At 47.1% G+C, this 19,904-nt stretch overlaps 1 protein-coding gene across 1 annotated transcript; it reads left to right on the top strand.

The window, feature by feature from the left end:
• Positions 1–1,330: 1,330 nt before the first annotated feature.
• Positions 1,331–18,579, top strand: LOC141088540 (mediator of RNA polymerase II transcription subunit 28). The gene is made up of 4 exons (XM_073574651.1): positions 1,331–1,664; positions 8,155–8,221; positions 10,409–10,521; positions 17,240–18,579. Exons 1-4 carry the CDS (start codon positions 1,512–1,514, stop codon positions 17,435–17,437), a joined length of 531 nt encoding a protein of 176 aa, XP_073430752.1. The 5' UTR covers positions 1,331–1,511; the 3' UTR covers positions 17,438–18,579.
• The last annotated feature ends 1,325 nt before the right edge of the window (positions 18,580–19,904 follow it).

A 19,904-nucleotide genomic window follows, 5' to 3' on the forward strand; every position in this document is an offset into this window, starting at 1 on the left:
TATGAGGTATCACCGTACTCAGGACAAATTGCACAACACATTTTGGGGTCCAGTTTCTCGTCTTACCGTTGGTAAAAAAAAAAAAAATTGGATTTGAAGTAATTTTTTTGTGAAAAAATGTAAATGTTCATTTTTTTGAACATTCCAAAACTTCCTGTGAAGCACTTGAAGGGTTAATAAACTTCTTGAATGTGGTTTTGAGCACCGTGAGGGGTGCAGTTTTTAGAACGGTGTCACTTTTGGGTATTTTCTATCATATAGACCCCTCAAAGTGGCTTCAAATGTGATGTGGTCCGTAAAAATAAAATGGTGTTGTAAAAAGGAGAAATCGCTGGTCAACTTTTAACCCTTATAACTTCCTAAGAAAAAAAAATTTGCTGCTCCCAAATTGTGCTGATGTAAACACGTGGGAAATGTTACTTAGTAAGTTTTTTGTGTGCTGTATCTCTGTGATTTAAGGGCATAAAAATTCAAAGTTGGAAAATTGTGAAATTTTCAAAATTTTTGCCAAATTTCCGTTGAAATTTTACCACTGACATGAAGTACAATATGTCACGAGAAAACAATGTCAGAATCACCGGGATCCATGGAAGCGTTCCAGAGTTATGGCCTCATAAAGGGACAGTGGTCAGAATTGTAAATATTGGCCGGTCATGAACGAGCAAACCACCCTTGGGGGTAAAAATATGGGGGAACCACAGAAGTTCGGATCTCCCCACTTCTCCCTATTGCTGCATTCCCTCTGGATCAGTCCGTCATTGTTACTGTCAGTGACATCTGTGATCTGTATGTCAGCCCTTCTCATGCACAGCACCATGGAACCAATGGTGCTATATAAATAATAATAATTCGTAAAAATACGATGTATGAAAATAGAAACTAATCCGCTCAGAAAGCAGCGGAACGAGATAAGAACCAAACCGCCAGGATTATGGGGTTTTTTGGTCGCTGCAACATCGGAAAGTGGCATCAATAAAAACCCCTGGGGGCAAAGAATAACCCTCAGCCCCCGAAAAATGAGAACTCTACAGGAAAATGGCGACGTGATATGTATCTTATCACAACTGTAGAATATAGACTCCAGTCTGGTTCTTTGACCCCTAAAAAAAGGAAAGGAAAAAAGTTCTGGCTGTTACATCTATGACTGTAGAGCAGTGACTGTCATCTTCTGCTCATGCGCACAAGTGCAGGCCGGGACGGTCCAGCCCTGTATCCATGACTCCCCACCAGTCTGAGCCGCTCGGGCCCTGCTCTCGTTTCCCTGTGCTATGGCGCCATCTGGTGGCTAAAAAAAAACCACGGCTGTAGCTGTTATTCCACGCTTTGCCGCTGTGTGGCGATTCCCAGCTCCGGACATACTTTGTTGTTGGGAAGCACATTCTCTTCCGAAAATAAAGCATTAAAAAAAATCAGTTACCAAATCAATGATGGCGGCGTAGGGCGCATGCCAGTAGTGGTTGTGCAGGAAGACGTCCGGTGACGTCAGTAGCCCTGTTCTGTTCTTCTGTCTCATGGCGTCTTCTCTCAGCGGGATGTTCTCCGGGCAGCCTCCCGGGCCTCCGCCGCCCATGCAGCCTGGAGCAGGGCCTGGCCTGATGTCCACTCCTCCCGGGGCGAAGAACACCAACAGCACCCTGGTGGACGAGCTGGAGTCCTCGTTCGAGGTAGGAACGTGCAGACTGGAAACTGGGGCCGTCCGACTACAACTCCCAGCATTCCCTGATGACGTCAACATGCTGGGAGTTGTAGTTCCACAGCAGCTGCACAGTCTGCACTGCAGATGATGGAGGAGGGACAGGTGTATATTAGTAGTCTGCAGCCTCACTACAAGTCCCAGCATGCACACAGGACACTGGTGCTTCTCTCCCCCAGCTCTGGAGCACTGCAGCCCCCCCCCCCCAACAGCAGCTCTGGAGCACTGCAGCCCCCCCCCCCCCCAGCAGCTCTGGAGCACTGCAGCCCCCCCCCCCAGCAGCTCTGAAGCACTGCAGCACCCCCCCCCCCCCCAGCTCTGGAGCACTGCAGCCTCCCCCCCCCCCAGCAGCTCTGGAGCACTGCAGCCCCCCCCCCCCCCAGCAGCTCTGGAGCACTGCAGCCCCCCCCCCCCCCAGCAGCTCTGGAGCACTGCAGCCCCCCCCCCAGCAGCTCTGGAGCACTGCAGCCCCCCCCCCCCCCGAGCTCTGGAGCACTGCAGCCCCCCCCCCCCCCCCGAGCTCTGGAGCACTGCAGCCCCCCCACAGCAGCTCTGGAGCACTACAGCCCCCCCCCCCCCCCCCCCGAGCTCTGGAGCACTGCAGCCCCCCCACAGCAGCTCTGGAGCACTGCAGCCCCCCCCCCCCCCCCCAGCAGCTCTGGAGCACTGCAGCCCCCCCCCCCCCAGCAGCTCTGGAGCACTGCAGCCCCCCCCCCCCAGCAGCTCTGGAGCACTGCAGCCCCCCCCCCCCCAGCAGCTCTGGAGCACTGCAGCCCCCCCCCCCCCAGCAGCTCTGGAGCACTGCAGCCCCCCCCCCCCCCCCCCCGAGCTCTGGAGCACTGCAGCCCCCCCCCCCCCCCGAGCTCTGGAGCACTGCAGCCCCCCCCCCCCCCCCCGAGCTCTGGAGCACTGCAGCCCCCCCCCAGCTCTGGAGCACTGCAGACTACCCCCCCCCCCCCCCCAGCTCTGGAGCACTGCAGCCTCTGTCCCCCCCCCCCCAGCTCTGGAGCACTGCAGCCTCCCCCCCCAGCTCTGGAGCACTGCAGCCTCCCCCCCCCAGCTCTGGAGCACTGCAGCCTTCCCCCCCCCCCCCTGGAGCACTGCAGCCCCCCCCGAGCTCTGGAGCACTGCAGCCTCCCAGCTCTGAAGTACTGCAGCCCCCCGCCCCCCCCAGCAGCTCTGGAGCACTGCAGCCCCCCACCCGAGCTCTGGAGCACTGCAGCCCCCCCCCCCCAGCTCTGGAGCACTGCAGCGCCCCCCCCCCCCCAGCAGCTCTGGAGCACTGCAGCCCCCCCCCCCAGCTCTGGAGCACTGCAGCCCCCCCCCCCCCCCCCCCCCCAGCTCTGGAGCACTGCAGCCCCCCCCGGCTCTGGAGCTGTATACCTAACATCTTGGTCTGAGGGAAGAGATGATTTGTATTTTGCCTCCTCTATGGCAGACCCCGCTGACTTCTGTAACGGCGGCTCCGGTGTATTACCGGGGAGTTAGATGGAGGGGTCTGCATGCCGCCATGTCGGGAACACCGGGGTCTATGCACCACAATAACCAGCATTCCCTCTGTTCTAAGGGTGTGCTCACATTTCGCTCTGTCACCGTTCCTTGTCCCTGTTGGGGCTTATGTCCGAACCTCCCCGAAAAACGGGTTTCAGACGCATGAGCTGACGGGGCCATAGACTATAATGGTGGTGACAGGGCGAGCGTGGGCTCTGACGTGCGTCATTTTCAGGTGTATGTGACTACTGGAGGCGGCCGCTCGGACAGAGGAGACTGTGTCTAGTAGGTGTACACGCCCGAAAATGATGGACGTTCGAGCCCATGCTCGCTCTGTCAGCACCATTGTAGTCTATGGCCCTGTTGGCGAATATGTCCGAATCCTGTTTTGTGGGGGACGGTGAAGTAACCATCGACAGCGCCGCTGACCGGGGGGATAGACGCAATGTGAAGGCACCCTAAGGTATGTTCACACTGAGTGAAAAACAATTGGAAAACTTCCTATTCATTTCTATGGGAAATCCTCTGTGCTGTTCATATGATGAGGGTTTTCCTTTTAGAGTAGCTGCTGTTTTCATTTCTATGTCATGAATTGATAGGACACATGAAGATTAGACACGTTGTAATACATCAGAGAAATCTGCTTCTTTCTTATTCTCAAAATCCCATTACTGAGACAGGAGAAGACAGTTCACTGTAGAGAGGAGGGGGGAGGAGCTCTGCCTTTAGCCCCTCCTCCCTCATCTACATAGAATCTTATCGGCACCAACTGTCTTCCGTCTCATTAATGTAACAATGAATTCCAATTTTAACCAAGAATTGATTATTTTTAAAGTGATCAGTCCAGGAGGAGAAGAAATCAGATTTCTCTGAAAACATAGTTGTTGGACTTGTTTCCACTCAAGAAAGTATTGTGTGAACGTGTCCTAATGGTTTCCAGTGGTTTGTTAGGGTGATGCTGGGTGCGGCCACACAGAGACTTTTTCCATCACACAAGTTGGCGCAGTCTGAGATCGGTTACTGACTTAGGATAAAAGCCAAACCAGAATCTGTTTGCTGACACATGTTTGGAAGGTGTAACTCCCCCTCAGTGCAAAGCATGAGATCTGATTTGGTGTATGAGAGGCATCTGACTTGGGTCTACGGGGTAACAATCTCCATGTTTAGAGTGACATGTCTAGAATGCCAGTGTAAGGAGACTTAAAGGCCATACAATGCTCCTGGGAGGTATGTCACTCTCCACAAAGAGAGATGCCACCCTTTAGACCTCAGTCAGAGGCCTCTCCATACAGCAAAATTAGATCTCATGCTTTGCACTGAGGAGGGGTAATATCTCAAAACACGTCTGCAAGTTGAGATTTTGGTTTGACTTTTATCCAAAGTCATATGGCAAGGCTCGTTAAAGGGTCGATACTTAATTTTAGGATCGCTACTTCCAGTAGATGGCGCTAGAGTTCAAGTCCTCTTACTCTCTGAAGAGACAATTTGCATATTTAATTTCCCAGAGGAGCATTGTATGGCCTATAAGCCTCCTTACCCTGGCATGTCGCTCTCCAGGAGGAGAAACAGGGCACTTACATGTAAGTGCAGCCAATTTACATCTATGGTGTCTAACCTGTTAGGAAATCACAACTCTCTGCATGTGAAGATCAGCTCTCCACCCTCCTGTCAAAATCATGGGCGGACATACCGCCGGTTCAACCTGTGCAACTGCACAGGGGCCCAGAGCCTCCAGGGGGCCCTGCAAGGCGGCTAATGAGGAGGGCAATTTGGCCGATTTCTCCGGGCCCGAGGGGCAATGATATGATGGGGTGATGGGGAGAAGGCCGTGATGGGGAGAGGGCAATTATGGGATGGTGGGGGAAAATGAAATGATGATGGGGTGGTGGGGGAGAATGCAATGATGGTGGTGGAAAGGGCAATGAATGGGGGAGGTGGAGGTGGTGGAATGGGCAATGATGGGAGTGGTGGGGGAGAAAGCCAAAATAGTGGTGGGGGAGAAGAAAATGATGGAGGTGGTGAAGAGGGCAATGATGGCTTGGGGGAGAGGACAATAATGAGATGTGAGGGGAGGAGAACAATGAGGCGTGTGGGGGATTGGGATGGGAGGAAGGGGGACTTATAATTGCCTTAGGAACAGGGGGAGGTGGAGGAAGACATTATTATTATTACTTACTATGTCTAACACAGTCCCTAATTATATAGTGTACTCACTAATTCTGTATAACATCATCCTTAGTTACATAGTTTCCTCTTTTATTATGTATAACACCGTCCCTTATTACGTACCATCCTCTCTAGTTATATATGGTGCCGTCCCTTATTATATACCTTCCTCTGCTGTTATGTACAGTGCTGTCTCTTACATAGTGTATTCTTGCCCTCTTTTATTACATAGTCCCCTATCTTTTTAGATATAAAATGACTGCTGATCGAGGAGCCGGTGACCAGGCTACCAGTCCATCAGCTCCTCCATTAGAAAAGAAGCTTTCCCATGCTCCATCAGCCATCATTGCATTATACAGCTAACAAGACAGGACGGTAAGTAATAAAAAACAGGGCTCTATATAATTCAAAATGCAAGGGACCGTACTGTACATAACGAGAGGGCACACTGTAAGGGACAGCAATATACATAATAAAGGAGATTATGTAATATATATACATGTATGTGTGTGTGGCTATATACACACGTAGCTTTGACGCCATAAAAGGAGGGGGGCCCAGACACATTTCTTGCACAGGGGCCCCAAGCTGTCAGTGTCCGCCCCTGGTCAAGATCACACCTCACCACTTGTACGCTTGACCCACTCCCGTCCCACCTCATCCCTAACCTTGCCACAGTCTTCATCCCAATTCTAACACACCTCTTCAACCTTTCACTTACAAATGGTGTCTTTCCCTCTTAATGTGTACAAACTGTAAAGCGCTGCGTAATATGTTAGCGCTATATAAAAATAAAGATTATTATCCTTTAAACATGCCTCAATCACACCCATCCTCAAAAAGCCCTCCCTCGACCCATCCTCTGTGTCTAACTATCGCCCGATATCTCTTCTCCCTTATGCCTCAAAACTACTGGAACAGCATGTATATCTTGAACTGTCCTCCCACCTCTCCTCCTGTTCCCTATGTGATCGGTTACAATCTGGCTTCCGACCACATCACTCAACTGAAACTGCCCTAACTAAAGTCACCAAGGACCTACTAACCGCCAAGAGCAAGCGACACTACTCTGTCCTCCTTCTCCCGGACCTGTCTTTCTCCTTTGACACCGTGGACCACTCTCTCCTGCTACAAATTCTCTCATCTCTTGGCATCACAGGCTTGGCCCTATCCTGGATCTCATCATACCTAACAGACCGAACATTTAGTGTCTCCCTCTCACACACCACCTCCTCACCGCGCCCCCTGTCTGTTGGTGTTCAAGGCTCAGTTCTAGGACCCCTACTCTTCTCCATCTACACCTTCAGCCTGGGACAGCTCATAGAATCCCACGGTTTGCAGTATCACCTGTACGCCAATGACACGCAGATCTACCTATCTGGACCTGACCTGACCTCACCTCCTTACTGACCAAAATTCCACAATGTCTGTCTGCTGTTTCAGCCTTCTTTTCTGCTCGCTTTCTCAAAGTGAACATGGACAAAACAGAATTCATCATCTTTCCCCCATCTCACTCTACTCCTACACCAGACCTATCCATCATTGTGAATGGCTGCTCGCTTTCCCCAGTCCCGCATGCTCTGTGCCTTGGGGTCTTCCTCAACTCTGCCCTCTCTTTCAAACCACATATCTAAGCCCTTACCTCCTCATGCCGCCTCAAACTCAATTATTTCCCGGATCCGCGCATTCCTCAACCATGAAACCACAAAAACACTAGTGCATGCCCTTATCTCCTGCCTCGACTACTGCAACCCCCTACTCTCTGGCCTCCCCTCCAGCACTCTGGCACCACTCCAATCCATCCTGCACTCTGCTGCCCGACTAATCCACCTGTCTCCCCGTTATTCCCCAGCCTCCCCCCTATGCCAGGCCCTTCAATAGCTTCCTATTGCCCAGAGGCTCCAGTTCAAAACCCTAACCATAACATACAAAGCCACCCACAACCTGTCTCCCCCATACATCTGTCACATGGTCTCCCGGTACCTAATCGCACGCAACCTTCGATCATCTCAAGATCTCCTCCTCTACTCCCCCCGTATCTTTTTCCCACCACAACCACATACAAGACTTCTCCTGTGCTTCCCCCATACTCTGTAACGCTCTGCCGCAACACATCAGACTCTCACCAACAACGGAAACCTTCAAGAAGAACCTGAAGAACCACCTGTTCCGACACACAACCAGCACGACCTGCTCTACCCTCTCCTACTGTATCCTCACCCATCCCTGTAGACTGTGAGCCATCGCGGGCAGGGTCCCCTCTCCTTATGTACTTGTGTGTCCCTTGTCTTACAAATGTTTATTATACTTGTCTATATTTCTCATTTCACATGTAAAGTGCCTTGGAATAAATGGTGCTATATAAATGTATATTAATAATGTGTTAGGGCGTGCTGGGAGTTGTAGTTTTGTAACAGCTGGAAATCACTGAAATACGGAAGAAATTGTTAGTGTTTCCAGTACTCGGCGCATTGGGACAACGTCTGGTCTGTGCGCCCTGAGCTATTCACAGCATCCCTTACTACAATGTTTCTACTTTAGGGGTGTTTCACCCCAATCCTTCCCTGACTGCCCGGCCGTGCATGGAGATCAGACATGTCCTGTCCTCTTCTGGGTGCTTGCAGGGCAGCCATGTTCCTGCCCACTGTCAGTTTCATGGTTTTCCGCAGCATGTTGGAGATGGCAGCTGTCACTCACACTTGCTCCACAGAGAAGGACTTCTAGTCGGGGCAACGCTGTAACATGGCCGCCTCAGAAATGGTATAATCCATTGTAGATGTAATTCGTTTTCCTCTCTATTACAGGCTTGCTTTGCTTCTCTCGTGAGCCAGGACTATGTGAACGGCACAGACCAGGAGGAGATCCGCACAGGTAACATACGCCGAGATGCTGAGTCTCTGTCGTTTATAGGGATTTTACTTCTTTTACCAAATTTATCCAAATAGCTCTCCATACAAACCAGGTGATGGCACCATGGCTCAGAGGTCGTTATTACTCATTATTACCTTTTTTGATGCTGCTTTGGCTTTTGTTGTCTAAATTACATAGTGGGGAAAAAAGTATTTAGTCAGCCACCAATTGTTCAAGTTCTCCCACTTAAAATGATGAGAGGCCTGTAATTGGCATAATAGGTAGACCACAACTATGAGAGTCAAAATGAGAAAACAAATCCAGAAAATCACTTTGTCTGATTTGGCAAGAATTATTTTTCAAATTAAGGAGGAAAATAAGTATTTGGTCATCTAAAAACATGCAAGATTTCTGGCTCTCATAGACCTGTAACTTCTTCTTTAAGAGGCTCCTCTGTCCTCAACTCATTACCTGTAGTAATGGCACCTGTTTGAACTTATCAGTATAAAAGTCACCTGTCCACAACCTCAAACAGTCACACTCCAAACTCCACTATGGTGAAGACCAAAGAGCTGTCGAAGGACACCAGAAACACAATTGTAGCCCTGCACCAGGCTGGGAAGACTGAATCTGCAATAGGCAAGCAGCTTGGTGTGATGAAATTAACTGTGGGAGCAAAAATAAGAAAATGGAAGTCATAAAAGACCACTGATGATCTCCCTCGATCTGGGGCTCCACGCAAGATGTCACACCATGGGGTCAAAATGATCACAAGAACGGTGAGCAAAAATCCCAGAACCACAAGGGGGGACCTAGTGAATGACCTGCATAGAAATGGGACTGCCGTAACAAAGGCTACTTTCAGTAACACACTATACCGCCAGGGACTGAGATCCTCCAGTGCCAGACGTGTCCCCCTGCTTAAGCCAGTACATGTCCGGGGCCGTCTGAAGTTTGTTAAAGAGCATTTGGTTTATCCAGAAGAGTATTGGGAGAATGTCATATGGTCTGATGAAACCAAAGTAGAACTGTTTGGTAGAAACAAAACTCGTCGTGTTTGGAGGAGACTGTATGCAACTCCGCATTCTAAGAACACCATACCTACTGTGAAGCATGGGGATGGCAACATCATGCTTTGGGGCTGTTTCTCTGCCAAGGGACCAGGACGACTGATCCGTGTACACGAAAGAATGAATGGGGCCCATGTATCGTGAGACTTTGAGTGCAAATCTCCTACCATCAGCAAGGGCATTGCAGATGAAACGTGGATGGGTCTTTCAGCATAATGATCCCAACACACACCACCAGGGCAACGAAGGTGTGGCTTCGTAAGAAGCACATGAAGGTCCTGGAGTGACCTAGTCAGTATCCAGGTCTCAACCTCATAGAAAACTTTTGGAGGGATTTGAAAGTCTGTGTTGCCAAGCAACAGGCCCAAAACATCACTGCTCTAGAGGAGATCTGCATGGAGGAATGGGCCAACATACCACCAACAGTGTCGCCAACCTTGTGAAGACTTACTGAAATCGTAATTGGATTTGTTTTCTCATTTTGACTCTCATAGTTGTGGTCTACCTATGATGTCAATTACAGGCCTCTCTCATCTTTTTAAGTGGGAGAACTTGCACAATTGGTGGCTGACTAAATACTTTTTTTCCCTCACTGTATGTGAAGAACTACAGATCCAATGATTCCTCTTCCACCACACAGACATTTCTTATAGTTAAAAAGTAATTACTCACATAACACAGCTCCGGTACTGAAACTGTTCAGTCTGCTGCCCAGCTTGAGAAACACAATCCATTAAGAGACATGGAGGCTGAGGAGAGATGTGGGATCAGTGGAAAAGAGAGGTTTATGATGTGTGACGGCCTGTACTCGATGGTGGGGAGATTACAGCGTACTGGACGTAATACAAGGAGGGAATAAATGCCAGGAGCGTGGAAATGTGACTGCATTTGTGAGAGAGTTTAGATAAATCACCATAAACTCATGTGAGCTCCATTTATACTTTTTCTTTTTTTCTGAAAGTGTCCGTTATTCCAGATAGGCACAGAGACGTAGCAGACGGTCCCCTTACTGCTGAAATGTTTTGAAAGCGCTTTACTGCAAATGTCTGTCTACAGCCCCAGCCCAGGGGTCCATGCTGCGTCTGTTATGTGGTAGCACCAGTCTGAAACGTTCCCGGTCTTCTTCTCTCCTCCTCAGGTGTTGAACAGTGTATTCAGAAGTTCCTGGATGTGGCCAGACAAACAGAATGTTTCTTCCTACAGAAGAGATTGCAGCTGTCTGTCCAGAAGCCGGAGCAGGTTATTAAGGAGGTGAATATCCTACTGTGAGGACCATGTCATCTCCTCACTACTCCTAAGGATGATGTCTCCATAGCAAACTGGCTTATCTCAAAGAGGTCTCCAGGACTTAAACCCCATACACATTTGATTAATGTCAGCTGAGCCCACTGATATCTCCAGGATTGTCCCACAGTCTGTGTCTGGAATTCCTCTGACAGTTTGTTGGGGGGGCATAATGAAATGGAAGGTCTGATTTTTGGCCTGCCGATCGCATTGTCTCCCTGAGATAATCTGCAGCCAGACGTGCCAGGCGATGGCTCCCTCATAGAAAACGCGGGACGCGCGCCTCATGTGTATGAGAGAGGCGGCTGGAATGTCTGCCATCTGAATGATTGCTCAGCCAACAGACATCCAATGTGTTAAACATGTTTAAAAGAGACTGTTGGCGCTGAAGACTGTTCCAACCATGAACAGGCGCTTGGTGCACCATTGGTGTGGCCAAACAGTTCAGTGCACCTTTTCACATACTTGTTTTCACTTTTATCAGCGCCCTTTTACTGACTTTATAAAGCCAGAGCTGTCAATCAAAATAGAGGGGGTGAAGATGGTGGGAAACTGCACGGGACTGTTTGCCACATCAGAATAGTCATTCTCTGCTGACAGATTCCCTTTAAACATTCATGACCTGTCCTTAGGGCCCGTACTGATTAGTGCTATGAAAGGGCCAAAGCTGCAGCCCCATTCACCGCCACACTTGTATGTACAGGGCTGCAATAAGGGAGTTGTGCCACTAAGTCTGAGTTCACACGTGGCGTTTTTTTCGCGTTTCCGCGGCGGTTTTAACCGCGCGATTTTGCCGCGAAAACGCGAAAAATAAGCATCCCATGCATACCTATGGGATTCCGCAATGCTGTACTAATGCTGAGGTTTTTACCGCGGTGGAATCGCTTCGTGGTAAAAACCGCAGCATGCTCATTAATTTGCGGAATCGCGGCGATCCCGCACCCATAGGAATGCATTGTTCCGTTTACTTTCCGCATGTGGCTGTGCACACCATGCGGAAAGTAAGCAGAGCATTTGCGGATGGTACCCACGGTCCGGAGGAGAGGAGACTGTCCTGTAAAAAATAGAATTTAAAAATAAAAAATATTGTTATTCTTACCTTCCGGCGTCCCGCGCAGTCTTCCCGCTTCTCTTCACGCTCTCGTTCCCAGTAATCCTTTGCGAAAATGCCCACGATGGCGTCCGTTCTCGCAGGATCGCGAAGTCTCGCGAGAACTGACGTCATCGCGGGCATTTTCGCAAAGGATTACTGGGAACGGATGCGCGGGACGTCGGAGGGTAAGAATAACACCATTTTTTATTTTTTTTACATTTTATCTTTTACTACTGATGCTGCATAGGCGGCCTCAGTAGTAAAAAGTTGGTCACACTTGTCAAACACTATGTTTGATGAGTGTGACAACCTGTCAATCAGTTCTCCAAGCGATGCTACAGATCGCTTGGAGAACGCTAGCATTTTGCAAGCTAATTACGCTTGCAAAATGCTAGTTTTTCCGCTGGAAAATTGCGGGAATTTAAAATGCGATTTTCCCGCGGACTGGAATTCCAGAATTCTCGCGGTAATTTCCGCGAGAGTTCCGGTACGTGTGCACTTAGCCTTACAGGCATAACACGCTATATAAGACATGTGCGGCCCCATCCAGCCATGCCCAAGAAATAAAACCGTATATCACTTTACCTGGAGGGTTATCTATCTACCTGTGTACCCTAACAGACCTTACTGTAAGACAACATGGTCGCTCAGGTGGCAATAGTATCCATTGTAAGGCTGATGGAGCGCTGTGGGGGAACTAAAGGTTATGTCCACACTTTGCATGTTTGTGGCTGATGTCCCGTGTGGATTTGCATGTGGAAATCCAGAAAGTAATACAGTACCAGCTAACTGACATGATAAATCTCATTTATACAGTTAGGTCCATATATATTTGGACAGAGACAACATTTTTCTAATTTTGGTTCTAGACATTACCACAATGAATTTTAAACAAAACAATTCAGATGCAGTTGAAGTTCAGACTTTCAGCTTTCATTTGAGGGTATCCACATTAAAATTGGATGAAGGGTTTAGGAGTTTCAGCTCCTTAACATGTGCCACCCTGTTTTTAAAGGGACCAAAAGTAATTGGACAGATTAAATAATTGTAAATAAAATGTTCATTTCTAGTACTTGGTTGAAAACGCTTTGTTGGCAATGACTGCCTGAAGTCTTGAACTCATGGACATCACCAGACGCTGTGTTTCCTCCTTTTTGAGGCTCTGCCAGGCCTTCACTGCGGTGGTTTTCAGTTGCTGTTTGTTTGTGGGCCTTTCTGTCTGAAGTTTAGTCTTTAACAAGTGAAATGCATGCTCAATTGGGTTGAGATCAGGTGACTGACTTGGCCATTCAAGAATATTCCACTTCTTTGCTTTAATAAACTCCTGGGTTGCTTTGGCTTTATGTTTTGGGTCATTGTCCATCTGTAGTATGAAACGACGACCAATCAGTTTGGCTGCATTTGGCTGGATCTGAGCACACAGTATGGCTCTGAATACCTCAGAATTCATTCGGCTGCTTCTGTCCTGTGTCACATCATCAATAAACACTAGTGAACCAGTGCCACTGGCAGCCATGCATGCCCAAGCCATCACACTGCCTCCGCCGTGTTTTACAGATGATGTGGTATGCTTTGGATCATGAGCTGTACCACGCCTTCGCCATACTTTTCTCTTTCCATAATTCTGGTAGAGGTTGATCTTGGTTTCATCTATCCAAAGAATGTTCTTCCAGAACTGTGCTGGCTTTTTTAGATGTTTTTTAGCAAAGTCCAGTCTAGCCTTTTTATCCTTGATGCTTATGAGTGGCTTGCACCGAGCAGTGAACCCTCTGTATTTACTTTCATGCAGTCTTCTCTTTATGGTAGATTTGGATATTGATACGCCTACCTCCTGGAGAGTGTTGGTCACTTGGTTGGCCGTTGTGAAGGGGTTTCTCTTCACTATAGAGACTATTCTGCGATCATCCACCACTGTTGTCTTCCGTGGGCGCCCAGGTCTTTTTGCATTGATGAGTTCACCAGTGCTTTCTTTCTTTCTCAGGATGTACCAAACTGTAGATTTTGCCACTCCTAATGTTGTAGCAATTTCTCGGATGGGTTTCTTCTGTTTTTGCAGCTTAAGGATGGCTTGTTTCACCTGCATGGAGAGCTCCTTTGACGCATGTTTCCTTCACAGCAAAACATCCTAAATGCAAGCACCACACCTCAAATCAACTCCAGGCCTTTTATCTGCTTAATTGAGAATGACATAATGAAGGGATTGCCCACAAATGTCCATGAAATAGCCTTGGAGTCAATTGTCCAATTACTTTTGGTCCCTTTAAAAACAGGGTGGCACATGTTAAGGAGCTGAAACTCCTAAACCCTTCATCCAATTTTAATGTGGATACCCTCAAATGAAAGCTGAAAGTCTGAACTTCAACTGCAGCTGAATTGTTTTGTTTAAAATTCATTGTGGTAATGTCTAGAACCAAAATTGGAAAAATGTTGTCTCTGTCCAAATATATATGGACCAAACTGTACGTTGCTGATCATTTTTGTGCAGAAATTGACGCGTTAATCCGTGTTGTGGAATTGTAGATTTCACTTTCTGCAACGCATAGTCTGAAATCTGTTTCAATTTCCCAGCAAAACAGCTCATGTTACATACTGATAAGATGCAGAAGAATCAAATGCAAATCTGCTATTCATGGAGATATCCTACAGGGATTGTCCAGAAGGATTAGAAAACCATGGCTGCTTTATTCCAGAAACAGCTGTCCACGTTAATTTCCACGAAGCTGAGCTGCAGTACCAGACATTCCTGGCTGACAGATATGACACTTTCTAGAAGAAAGTAGCCATGTATTTTAGATCCTAGAAAACCCCTTTAAATATAACCATAGTAGACATCAGGGCTATGGAGTCGGTAAGCCAAACCTGCGACTCTGACTCCTCAATTTCCCTTACACCGACTCCGACTCCTCAATTTCCCTTACACCGACTCCACGACTCCGACTCCCACATATATTGCTTATATTTAAGTGAAAAATTTATTGTAGTACAATGTGAACATCAGACATTTAATCATTTCTATGATCCAATAATCAAGATATTTAGAACATAATATTTATTGGAATACAACTTTAGAACACAAAACTGTAATAAATTGTAAATATGTAATACACTGTATACATGTACATGTATATGGTACAGACCAACGTTTGGACACACCACCTCATTCAGAGTTTTCTTTTCATGACTATGAAAATTGTAGATTCATTCTGAAGGCATCAAAACAATGAATTAACACATGTGGAATTATATAAAGTGTGAAAGAACTGAAAATATGTCTTATATTCTAGATTCTTCAAAGTAGCCACCTTTTGCTTTGATTACTGCTTTGCACACTCTTGGCATTCTCTTGATGAGCTTCAAGTGGTAGTCACCAGAAATGGTCTTCCAACAGTCTTGAAGGAGTTCCCAGAGATGCTTAGCACTTGTAGGCCCTTTTGCCTTCACTCACCCCAAACCATCTCGATTGGGTTCAGGTCTGGTGACTGTGGAGGCCAGGTCATCTGGCGTAGCACCCCATCACTCTCCTTCTTGGTCAAATAGCCCTTACACAGCCTGGAGGTGTGTTTGAGGCCGTTGTCCTGTTGAAAAATAAATGATGGTCCAACTAAACACAAACTGGATGGAATAGCATGCCGCTGCAAGATGCTGTGGTAGCCATGCTGGTTCAGTATGCCTTCAATTTTGAATAAATCCCCAAGAGTGTCACCAGCAAAGCACCCCCACACCATCACACCTCCTCCTCCATGCTTCACGGTGGGAACCAGGCATGTAGAGTCCATCCGTTCACCTTTTCTGCGTCGCACAAAGACACAGTGGTTGGAACCAAAGATCTCAAATTTGGACTCATCAGACCAAAGCACAGATTTCCACTGGTCTAATGTCCATTCCTTGTGTTCTCTAGCCCAAACAAGTCTCTTCTGCTTGTTGCCTGTCCTTAGCAGTGGTTTCCTAGCAGCTATTTTACCATGAAGGCCTGCTGCACAAAGTCTCCTCTTAACAATTGCTGTAGAGATGTGTCTGCTGCTAGAACTCTGTGTGGCATTGACCTGGTCTCTAATCTGAGCTGCTGTTAACCTGTGATTTCTGAGGCTGGTGACTCGGATGAACTTATCCTCCGCAGCAGGGGTGACTCTTGGTCTTCCTTTCCTGGGGCGGTCCTCATGTGAGCCAGTTTCTTTGTAGCGCTTAATGGTTTTTGCCAATGCACTTGGGGACACTTTCAAAGTTTTCCCAATTTTTCGGACTGGCTAACCTTCATTTCTTAAAGTAATGATGGCCACTCCTTTTTCTTTACTTAGCTGCTTTTTTCTTGCCATAATACAAATTCTAGCAGTCTATTCAGTAGGACTATCAGCTGTGTAGCCACCAGACTTCTGCACAACACAACTGATGGTCCCAACCTCATTTATAAGGCAAGACATCCAACTTATTAAACCTGACAGGGCACACCTGGGAAGTGAAAACCTTTTCCAGTAACTACCTCTTGTAGCTCATCAAGAGAATGCCAAGAGTGTGCAAAGCAGAAATCAAAGCAAAAGGTGGCTACTTTGAAGAACCTAGAAAATAAGACACAGTATTTTCAGTAGTTTCACACTCTTTTGTTAATTATATAATTCCACATGTGTTAATTCATAGTTTTGATGCCTTCAGAGTGAATCTACAATTTTCATAGTCATGAAAATAAAGAAAACGCTTTGATTGAGAAGGTGTGTCCAAACTTTTGGCCTGTACTGTGTGTGTGTGTGTGTGTGTGTATAATAAACACACACACTATGACTTATCTCGGCTAAGATAAACCCTAGACCCTCAGGCTTCATTCACACTATGGGCGTAGCCAGGATCATACCTAGGGGGGGAGGCAGAATCTCATACTGTTCCGCAGAATTTCATACTGCACACCTCAGCTGCTGCAGAACCTCATACTTCACACCCCTACACTTGAAAATAAAGCCTGCATCTTAAGAAGATGTGGTGATTAATGCAGTCTATTTATTCCAACTATCAGTCGATGTTACTGAAGACGAGCAATGCCTGTCCTGGGCGTCCTTTTGGGCAGCTATGAGATGTACCTGACTGGTGCTAAAAAAAGGAGTGTTAGTCTGTGTGCTATCCAGCTTTCATTCTTTTTGGTACAGATTTGATATGGATAAATGGATAGATAGAGCAGATTTCTAATCTACTTTTGCTATTGAAAACATTATCTATGAGCTCGTGATGCGGTTTTTTTAAAAAGCTGATCTGCTTTTGCAACTGAAAAACGTATCCTGGAAAAACGCTGTGTGTGAATGTAGCCTTAGATCAGGAATAGAACAGCCATTTATAGGACATTTCATAACTTTCCCAAATTCATATGAAAAAATATTCAGCACATTCTGCATTGAACTACTGTACCCAATTTATTATATATTTTAGGAGTCGGTCCATTTTATACCGACTCCAACAAAATGAGCACCGACCACGACTCTGACTCCACGGCCCTGGTAGACATAACAGCAAACCTCCTCCTGCCAGGAAGCATTGTTTGCTGTTTGCCATCATCAAACCCTTGCTACAATATAAATTGCCTTTTTTTTTTTCTACATTTGCTCCTGATAGGATGTGACAGAACTGAGGAGCGAGCTGCAGAGGAAGGAAGCGCTCATTCAGAAGCACCTGGCTAAGCTACGGAGCTGGCAGCAAGTCCTAGAGGAGATTAATGGTCCGCCTAAGAAGCCAAGCGAAATGCCACAAGGGCCTCTGGCATTCCTGGAGCAAGCCTCTGCCAATATCCCTGCGCCAATGAAGCAGACGTGACCTGAAGGACAAATTGTAAAGAATTTTTTGTTTGTTTTTTATACTATATTTTGGAAAGGGGAGTCATCGGTTTGGACTGGGGAAGATTTCTGAGGAAAAGTTTTGAACAGCTGACATGTGCCCAGAACAGCCGTGGTTGGAATCGCGATCCACCCTCGGCTATTAACCCGTTAAATGCCGCTGTCAAACTCTTGACAGCGGCATTTAACACGCACTTTCAGCAAGCGAGCCGGAAATCCGCCTATCGGTGACCCCCGTCACGTGATTGCGGGTCACCGATGGGTTGGCATGACTACCATAGGTCTCCGGTAGATATCTATGATTGTCACTGCCGTATTGCTATGAGCGCCGCCCTTAGAGAAAGCTGGCCACCCCGGCGAAATGCACGTCAGTGACTTCATCCCAAGTAGAATATTATCTCAGACTAATGAAGGCACTATTCGTATATCCACCGCCACGCTACTCCCCGTCAGATCTCTGATTGAGACACGGGTAATGAGATTTAGGGACTGGCGGGCTGATATCAATCCTCACATGGTCTCCTGACACGAGACGTGAAGAAGAGCGATCTTAATTGCAGCGCAGACGATCCCCGTAGTTAACACCGACAGGTGGATCGGAGATCACCGGCATTCATACTTACTACACTATTGGCAGACGGCGGCACAATTGCCTATCTTCTTTAGTTTGCAGTTGTGCAACTAGCAGAGTGGTTTGAGTTGCAGTGCCGATGATACCCCCAGCCGACACCGATGTACTTCTCTGCCCACAGCTTTACAGTGCCACAATTATGTATCTGCAGGTAATACATAATAATAATTATCCAAGTGCTGCATAATACAAGCCTCTGAATTTAATACAATAACGGGAACGTTTAGGGTGTGACATCAATGATGGCAATCCAACATCAAGCCATTGGATCTTCTTAATGCCCATATTAAATTGAAACCCAGCCTATTATTATAGGATCAGTGGCTGGGATATCATATCATAATTCTGAGACAGTCACTTGGGAACTAGTGATCATAGTGGTGCTTATAAAATAAATACTATGATCCAATGTACATCTTATGATGTATGATAATTTCATTTAAATTTAATATTTTAATTTGATTTATAATAAAGGACAATTTTATTAACAACTCCCCTTCCCCTATTTCCCCCTTTTCTTCCTTATTTAAGGGTCAAGCCAGGACATGTTGTACAGTGCTGTGAAAATTAATTGGGACAAAGCATTTTTTTAAGTAAAATCGTAAGTTGGTTACCAGTCAGTGATTCAAACCAGTTTTAACTGCTTTGAACTGGCATTCACACCAGCTCAAAGCAGTTAAAACTGGTTTGAATCACTGACTGGTAGCCAACTTACAATTTTACTTTAAAAAAATGCTTTGTCCCAATTAATTTGCACAGCACTGTACATGTATTTCTGTTTGAAAGCCAAAGAAATATGGGACTGATCAGAAGAACAGCATACTTTGATTAAAAAAGATGATTGCAGAGGGTTAAATTTATGAAAAAGTGCAATAATAGGCCATTCAGCTAAAATGATCTCCAGTGCTTTAAAATGGAAAGCCAAACCAGAGAGACGTGAAAGGAAACGGAAGAAAAGCCAGGAGGCAAAGACTCAGCCAATAATCAACTCCCGGATGATCACAGACAGTCTCATGTTACCTGTAAGCACTGTGACAGAAGACGCCTGAGTGAAGCTAATATCTTAGGAAGAAGTTTCTGCGAAGTCCCACTGTTAAAAAAAAAACAAAAAAAAAAACATGTACTGAAGCGGATACAGTTTGCCAAAGAACACATCAATTGGCCTAAAGAGAAATGGAGAAACATTTTATGGACTGATGAAAGTAAAATTGTTCTTTTCCAGGACGTTCCTCCTGACAGCACCATGGAGGTTTTCCTCCTCCTGACAGGGACAGGAAAGCACACAAGAGGATAAAAGGCCCCTCCCCACCCCAATTCCCTCAGTGTTTTTCCTGTCTCTGCATGGAGGAATGCACAAGGGGAAGTTTGCTTACCGGATGGGCCCAGGGGGATCATGCAGCTTGTCCAATCCTTCCCCCTTTCAAGGAATCCGGGACTGACGCTTCCCTGGGTGGGAGTCCCTCAGCCTCAGAGATCAGTGAGCGGACGAGGCTCCTCAGAAGAGCCGCTTCCTCCCACAGGGAGGCTCTCGGCTCCGATACCGGTCGGCAAGTCATCGCTACTACCGGAAGTTGCGCGGTGGAGAAGGCCGTCGCAATTCCAGTGACGTCAGAGCAAGACGTCGGGGCAAAAGGTCGGTGTGCGTTCCAAAAAGGAACACGGAATTCGGCAAGACAGGTGGTGCCTTCCCTGAATCTCGCGGGGCACAGAATAACAGCAGTGCAATGGAGAATCCGGGCAGGACTGAGCAGGAAGGGGTAAGGGCGCTGTGCGCAATCCGCTGCCTCTGATCACAGCCCCTGACTGGTTCCCTCTT

The sequence above is a fragment of the Dendrobates tinctorius genome, unplaced genomic scaffold (genome assembly GCF_039654945.1).
Source record: "Dendrobates tinctorius isolate UK_male_01 unplaced genomic scaffold, ASM3965494v1 ptg000039l, whole genome shotgun sequence".
Lineage (NCBI taxonomy): Eukaryota > Metazoa > Chordata > Amphibia > Anura > Dendrobatidae > Dendrobates > Dendrobates tinctorius.

Coding starts and splice junctions, on each gene's coding strand:
- LOC141088540 (XM_073574651.1), top strand. CDS start 1,512: ATGGCGTCTTCTCTCAGCGGGATGTTCTCCGGGCAGCCTCCCGGGCCT. Junction 8,222..10,408: donor CCAGGAGGAGATCCGCACAG/GTAACATACGCC, acceptor TCTCCTCCTCAG/GTGTTGAACAGTGTATTCAG. Junction 10,522..17,239: donor CGGAGCAGGTTATTAAGGAG/GTGAATATCCTA, acceptor TGCTCCTGATAG/GATGTGACAGAACTGAGGAG.